General features: G+C 44.3%; 1 protein-coding gene across 1 annotated transcript; it reads right to left on the reverse strand.

Moving 5' to 3' along the window:
- Positions 1 to 3,662: 3,662 nt before the first annotated feature.
- On the reverse strand, positions 3,663 to 6,304 carry LOC143355011 (uncharacterized). Its single transcript, XM_076789447.1, has 2 exons — positions 6,034 to 6,304; positions 3,663 to 5,326 (listed from the first exon to the last, which is right to left on the reverse strand). The coding sequence occupies exons 1-2, from the start codon at positions 6,302 to 6,304 to the stop codon at positions 3,663 to 3,665; spliced, it is 1,935 nt and encodes a 644-aa protein (XP_076645562.1).
- Positions 6,305 to 8,505: the final 2,201 nt, after the last annotated feature.

An 8,505-nucleotide genomic window follows, 5' to 3' on the forward strand; every position in this document is an offset into this window, starting at 1 on the left:
GAACGTGTGGCCTGTGGCCACTGGTGACCCTGTTTTCTGTACTACGTGCTCATCGTACAGTCCCCACGTTCGTGGAGGACAATGTGGAATGTGGTGTGTACCACTACAGAGGAAGTCGACAGACAGACCACTTCAATATACCTCTCTCTAAAATCCCCACATCGTTCGAATAGCCGTGCCGCGGCACACTCACACACCGCCTGATTAGCGTGTACGTGTGCCGACGGCGATCGCAAGGGTCCGGGATGCCTGGAAATATTTCCCAATAATGCAGTCACGGGACTTGTCAATGGTGAAAAGAGCTACACTCTGCACCACGAGAGAACCGTACCGTTTCGCGCAGCTTGACTGGCCGCGGAAGGTGCTACGAACCTCACAACTCCCACTCCACTTCATATACGCGGTGTACCGTAATTAAACGGATTAGCATGGAAATATAGGGTATAGGAAATCGTGACCATACTGTGTAAACACCCGGTATGGCGTGGCGTCACTGCGCGCATGTGCTGTGCATTGGGAAGGGAGCGTACGGAGTGGGAATACCACCAATCAGGGCGAAGATGCGCAGCGACGAACGAAAATCGGTTTTCACGCGGTACGGTTCTCTCGTGGTGCAGAGTGTAGATGAAAGTTCTATCTAGGGTGGAAAGGTCCTCAGAAGTCGTACTTTTGCATCATCGAGAAATGGTTAGCAATATTCGGCAGCACGTCGTTTCTCAGGGAGGCTATGGGAACTGACATGGCGGCACACTCACACACCGCCTGGTCGGCGTGTACGTGTGCCTACGAGGGCTGGAAGGGTCTGGAATTCCGCAACCCATTTCTCTATAATACAGGGATGTGAATTTTCAGTAATGGTTCGCACTAGATAAAAGGATCAACCTAACATGTTGAATCCCTCGAAAATCCGTAAAAATTATTGTTTGCGAAATGTAACAAATAGTTTGACAAACTATATTTAAATAATTGATTCTTTTCTGGTTTTTATCTCTAGATACAAGTGAACGCATTCTAAATATTTTCAGTAAAAATTTGATTTCTATAACTCCGAGCCGTGACATTGACACTGGAGGGTGTCATAAATTAGCCCTCCCACGACACTGTCTTGCCGAAGACGAAAGAACTTTCCTGTAACCTCGGTGCAAAACACAGTCATTCTCTAAAGTCTGAAACATCGCCGCTTCGCACGAATGTACGATTGCCTAGTAAATATGATCCAAATTATATCATGTTTGGTGTCAATTTTATCAGGAAAATGACACGAATGTGTTGAGAGAAGTTTCATGAATATATTATGAAAAACAAAAGAATTGGGACATTGCATTAGTATTGTCTCACCGATATACCTGATCCCGCATAATGTTACACTCTTCGGCGGTCTAGCTTCTGGGTCTTTCGACAGGTACACGCTTGAGGGTGTCAGAAACTAGCCCTCCCAATATAACCCCAGATAAAAGAGCTAAGGGGCACAGAATGTCTGTGGGATTAGGATAAGTTTCACCGATACGTAATGTTACGATAAAAATTACAATCTCATTAAAGACAGTCCAAATGATGCTTTATGTTTTTAATCTATGATATTTATTAATACATGCTTTTATTTTTTTATGTTTTTAATCAGAACAATATTGTTAATACGAATGAGTTCTAGAGCTTATCCCGATCAAAATGAGTCCAAACACGACATCATTTGGACCGTCTTTAATGAGATTGTAATTTTAACTTTTAAATTTTAATACAAATTTTTTTATCTTTCATTTGTTATTCGAAATTTTTATTTAGATAAATATTTTGCCCAACTCTGCATATTGATCATATCATTAAAATATACTTACGAAGTTACATACGCCTAGAAGGTACGACAAGAAGGTAAATTATGACAATTTTTTGAGGAGTGCGGTAACTTCGTGAGGATATTTTAATGATATTATCGATACGTATGCAACTTCATTCGGAACAAATTCGTCGGAATTCCAGAAATATTTAATTTAATTTAATTTAATTTAATAAAAAATTTAATGCAAATAAAGATTATGCTCATGTTTGCTAAATACACCTACTGTCATAAAAAAAACCAAGTATATTAAAAGTTATGTTATAAGTTATGAATGAAGTACCGTTATTACCATTATGTATTTCATAAAAACGCAGAAACTCTTGGACCCCGCATACCGTCAGGCCGGCCCGACAATGCATACAGAAGTCCATATAAAATGCGGAACATTGCAAGCGTAAACGGCTTGGTCGTTCGGTGTGCCGGTCGTTGGATGTAACATGGGTCAGGTACATCGGTGAGACAATACTAATGCATTGTGATCATTTTTTTTGTTTTTCATTATTTTTTCATGAAACCTCTCTCAACACATTCGTGGAATGTTTCTGATAAAATTGACACCAAACATGATATAATTTGGATCATATTTACTAGGCAATCGTACATTCGTGCGAGCGGCGGTGTTTCAGACTTTAGAGAAAGACTGTGTTTTGCACCGAGGTTACAGGAAAGTCCTTTCGTCTTCGGCGAGACAGTGTCGTGGGAGAGCTATTTTATGACACCCTCCAGTGTCAATGCTATGGAGCGGGCCATCGACGCAAGATACTAATTTGCAACAGGTTGCTTTTAAACTTTAGGCGAAGTGGGGTAGATGAAATGTTTATATAGGACGATGGTTTAACGGGTAACAAAAATAAAGTTTATTAACGAAAACGATTAATAATCAACAAATAATAACAACAATAAAACAAAACGAGAAAACTAAAGTCAACGAGAAAACGCGATAAAGACACAACTAAAACTAGTGTATAAAACCGTCGGGATACCCTGACTCACTCTCTGGAGCTATCGTTCTCCGCGAGAGTCCAAAGCTTTCTGCTGTTCTCGTTTCTGAGGCGCGTTAAATAATGTCCCCGAAAACCGTTAAAATAAGGAGAGGTTCTCCACCCCCACAAGGGCATGGAGAAAGTTTCCTCCCCCACACATTGCATCCGGGGACTTCACTCTTAAGGGTACTGTAACGGTCGAGCCGAGGTTCTGGCAATCGTCACTTAAATGACCAAGCCCTCAACCCGACCTCCCATGGTACGCACTTGAGAAGGATGGAATTTCCGCGTCCGAAAATTCCACGTTCCCACGCACCATGGTCGCCACAAAACCATTAGAGATATTGAAATCAAATTTTCACAGAAAATATTTAGAATGTACTCATTTTTATCTGGACATAAAAACTAGAAAAAATCAAGTGATAAATATAGTTTGCCCAACTATTTGTTACATTTCGCGAACAATAATTTTTAGGGATTTTTTAGGGATTCAGCTTGTTAGGTTGATCTTTTTATCTAGTGCCATTACTGAAAATTCACATCCTTGTATTATCCAACCTTCCAAGATGCTAATTGGCTAAAGCGCTTTACACTATGAAATAGTCCCGTCTCTGCATTATTGGGATATGGTTAGAGGCATCCCGGACCCTTGCGATCAGCGTAGGCACACGTACACGCCGACCAGGCGGTGTGTGAGTGTGCCGCCATGTCAGTTCCCATAGCCTCCCTGAGAAACGACGTGCTGCCGAATATTCCTAACCATTTCTCGATGATGCAAAAGTACGACTTCTGAGGACCTTTTCACCCTAGATTGAACTTTTATCTAGCGATTTTGTGCGGAACTAGGGAGGGGATGCACGCCGTGGCCACCGCCTTAAGGACTCCAAAATTGATACCGTTAATCTAACTCCAATTGTTGTAGCTAACAACTTCAAACGTGGAATACTCGCTCGTGCGTCGGCATTGCTTTTACCTGCCGGTGCCACTCGTGTTTTCGCTTGTACAAAATTAACTCTAACATTTGAACCGCTCTTTATACGAATGTATACTACTACTGCATAGGCCAATTTACTGGCATCACAAAATGTATGCAGGCTTACATCGTCCGTATCCTGGATATCCCCCAGTATACTACGCGGTATCTTCACTATATTTATGCCTTCCAGATCGTTCAACCAATTCAAAAATCTGTCTTTAGTATCCACAGCCACGTCTTCGTCCCATGATAGCTTTTGAGCCCACGTCTCTTGTAATAAAATTCTGGGGCAAAGTGCTACGGTGCAAATAAACCCCAAGGGATCGAAGATACGATGAGAAAGTGAAAGAATACTTCTTTTCGTAATTTTTCCTTTACGAAACTGGTCTAGAGCCGGTACACTCAGGGACAAAGTATCAAGCAGCTTATTCCATGTAATACCTAATACAGCCGTTTGGTTCTCCCTAGATTTATCCCTGTTGTACTCCCACCCACGCAAGTCAAAACCAGCCAAGTCCATCACTGCTTTCGCATCACAAATAAACTTATTCAACTGCTCCACGGAATCTAGACTAGTAACGCAGTTGTCTACATAAAAACCTTTTAACAGTTTCAAAATATTCTGTTTGGAAAACTTCGCATTTGACTCAATCAAGGATTCGATGCAACTACGTAGATGCATCTCTATTATCGCACCTAAAATAAATGGACTGCACGAAACACCGAAAACGACTCTACAATGTCTTAAAATTATAATATTATCGTGACAGTCATACCATAAGAATCGCAAAAAATCCCTGTCTCTTACATCAATGCTAATTTGTAAAAATGCCTTTCTAATATCTGCAACCACACCAATCTCACCTTCTCTGAAGCGCAATAAAACGGAAGTTACCAGCTCTATGAGATTTGGTCCCTTCTCCAAACAATCATTCAAAGATGGAAACTGGCGCTCCTTAGCTGAAGCGTCGAACACCGGTCTTATTCTTGACGTACTATTCTCTTTGACGACGTGACGATGTGGCAAATAGTGGCCCCAATTGTCCTTTTCCTTGTCTGGAACACACTCTATAATGCCCTCTTCCAACCAACTCTTGAGAACTGCATGATAATCCGCATAGAGGCCTTCCGCTCGCAACTTCTTCACAGTCGATTGCAGACGTCGAACAGCTACATCCTTATTGTCGTTCAACCCAGGAAAATTCTCCAGCCATGGCAATTGTACTTCATAACGACCTAGATTATTTCTTCTTACTGTTTTTACGAAACTCTCTTTTACTTCTTTTTCCCGCTCCTGCTGTGTTTTCGTTTCGATGGGATCTTTAATGCCCAAAACATCTAGGGTCCATAGATCTTCAATATTATTATCCCTCACAAACATAGACATCGCCAACAGGGTTGCGTTTTCTCGCTTCCCCGCTCCAGGCACTTTACCTATGAGCGTCCATCCCAGCAAAGTTTCTACAGCTACCAAGCCGCACTTCAAAATATGTCTTCTGCCCGTTAATAATCTACCAGCGACATCAGCTCCTATAAGAATTGAAACTGACGGAACGTCACTATTCACATCCGTAATCTTAATGTTCAATTTCTTTAATTCGTGCAACCATGTCCCATTTGTAACCGACGGAACTTCGCCACAAATAATCTTTTGACCCAGCGCGGCAAAATTACACTCATATACAGGGTGAGTCACCAAACGTTAGCACCTCAAATATCTTTGTTGTTTCTAAAGATACGTAAAATATGGTAAGAACAAAGTTGAATGGTACAATGGGGCTGACACGATGCAAAAAAATTTTGTTTTTATGTCATTTTTTTGGAGATATCAAGGTCACCTTGACTTTTTTAAATGGAACCACCCTTTTTTAAACACCTACAATGATAGTCCCTTTCATTAGGAATTCAGTGACTATAATTAGTCCAAGGTCATTCAAGGTCAAGGACAGAAAAAACGTATAAAACTAAAATATGGAAGCAGACTAACACTAACTGTAATAATTCTCTCACATACACTTCGATTTGTAGATCTTCTCGGCCAAAACGATTTTTCAGACCAGCAACCACCTTTTCACAGTTTTCACCCGTCGGCGGGTAACTTTTCACTTATTCCGCCGCACGAGAATCAGGAACCATAGCCTGCACTAAATACTGGAATTTATCTTCCTTGGCTACATTCACGTCCTCATGAATTTTCTTAAACAGACTCCAGAATTGTAGCCAATTACGTATATTACCGTCAAATTTTATCAATTCAATTTTTGGCAATTTGTATGTTTTCCTAATTTCGTCCTGCACGACCGGATTAGGCGCTTGCACTGTAACATTCACTCTTGTCGCCATGTAATCGGCCACATAGTGCTTCGCCTGCAAAAACTTTCTTGTATACTCGTCCGCGTCGTCGTATTCTTGCTGAATCTCTTCCTCTGTCCCCCCAGGAACCTCGAATAACGTGTCTATCACACTCTTCGTGGTGACGTCTAGATCACTCGCCTTCTGTTCCAACATTTCTAGCGCCACCAAAATTCGATGATCCGTCTGTCCGCCTTGAAGGGATTCATTCAATGCGTTGAGTGACCTCGTGAACGCGGCACGTTGCGATGTTCGTCTTTATCACTTCCATCTCGTTCAATAATTTCTAAAACTTCGAGATAACACGAATCCAATGTCCTGTCACGGTCGCCAGATGTTTTATTAGAGGACAGGATTCATTACAAATAAAGAGACGACCATCTAAACACACACAAACTGTTTATTTTACGTGCGCGAACACGTTACGTTCTCTAGCCGCCATTATATGCTACCGTCCCGAAGGAGCTCTCTTTCCCGCGCGCTCCCCATTCTACCATCGGTACGCAGCCCGATTCATGTCGGTCTCCGAACCGTCCGGTAACCGACCCATTCACATGGTGGCGCGCAATCCAACACTTTCTTTTTGCTACCGCGACCACGTGGCGCATCCATCTTGGACGCGGCACACAAACCGGTTATATCGTGCGTTCTCCACCGAGAACGTGTGGCCGCTGGCCACTGGTGACCCCGAAGGCTCGTTGTTACGAGTCTGCTACACTCCACCACGTCTGTGGCGGAGGACAGTACCAATAATCCCCACATTGGTGACCCCGACGTGATCGGTAGTCGGACGAACGAGAGGAGCAGCCGACGTGTCAAATTGTCGGACGTTCGAGGATTTTTCTTCACCGGCACGGCGTGTTACGTCGTAATTTGGACGGCGGCGAGGGATGCAGCTCGGCGTTCCGGCGAGGTTTGTGCTTGAAGCCACTGTCACCGGCGCCTTTTCAAAGAGCCGACCCTGGCTGCTTGCCGTTCCCACTTCAAGGAGCTCGGCGTGTTCCGGTTCAGCATCGCCCTGCTGCCGTCGATGGGACGTCGCAGGTGTGACGTAAACTGGGTAAAAATACTTGAAAAAAGGAGAGTGGGAGTTACCCAGCTCTTTATCCCGGTCTTTACTTGACAAAAAGTATACGTTTATTTAAGACAGAGTTTCAAAACGGAGGTTCAGCCAAGATTGACTGCCCTGGGAATGTTCCCATACTTATAGCTTGACCTTATTGATTAGTAATGCATTTTTTGGGGGCTTTCGAAACCAGGCGGATGTGATTTGACTAATGCTGTTGCGTACGCGTGTATCGAGAAATGCTGTGGTGTCGAGGTGAATGCTCGGGGAATGCTGACTTGTGCAAATGACTCGGGAAATGCTGTGGTGTCGAATGGAATATGATCTGGTATAGCTCGAGGATTTTTAGGGCGTTACACAGGGATCGTCGCGGGGCATACCGCCTCGCCGGCTGTGATTGTGATTGTGCCAGTGTCTGTGCATAGTTCGGCCGTTCTGACTTTTGTGTGCGCGTAAGCGTTGATGCTGCGTTTCCATGCCGGTCACGCGAGACCGTGCGATTGTATGTCACGAGTTTGCGAGATTCTTTCTCTTAGTCTATTCGCTTGAACGTGCGTTCATTTTTGCGTTGCAACTCCCCGCGTGATCGTGTCGGTTCCTTAATTGCTCATTCGCGTTGTCCGCGTTGACGAGCGTTTTTGCCCGCGGTTGCCGTGCGCGTTTCGCGTCGTTTAATTCGCGCTATTGTTCGAGGACGTCGTGTCCTTCGCGCGCGCATTTTTGCCCGCGGTTGCTGTGCGCGGTTCGCGTCGTTCAACTCGCGCTGTTTATGTACGCAACCTTGCGCCGTCTCACACGCGTTGATTTCAGTGTCGTGTTCCTGCGACCTTGTCCACATCGGGTATTTTGAATTTTAGCATTTCCTTGCGAGCGACCGTTGTCGCGTTGCGGTGCGTGGCGTCCGCCATTTTTCTTTTCTCTCTCCGTTCGGTGACTCGATTCCAAGATGGCCGACGGCGGCGATGCTCCTATTCCCGGTGCGAGCGGATCATCGGACCCGCTCGGGATCGTCGAGAGCTATCGTATTCCGAAAATGCCCCCATTTTACAAGAGCGATCCAGCGCTCTGGTTCGCTCAAATAGAAGGGACTATGCGTTCGGCGCGGATTACTTCCGGGCCACGATGGCCGATACGGTGTTAGCGGCGATCGATTTCGAGGTAGCCACCTGTGTAAAGGACTTGATCCTGTTGGCTCCTCGGCCCTCGGACATTTATGATCAAATTAAGAGGCGCGTTGTCGTGACCTATGGTTCGTCCGAAGAATCCAATCTGCGTAAATTATTGAAAGGGC

The sequence above is a fragment of the Halictus rubicundus genome, chromosome 6, assembly GCF_050948215.1.
Source record: "Halictus rubicundus isolate RS-2024b chromosome 6, iyHalRubi1_principal, whole genome shotgun sequence".
Taxonomy (NCBI): Eukaryota; Metazoa; Arthropoda; class Insecta; order Hymenoptera; family Halictidae; genus Halictus; species Halictus rubicundus.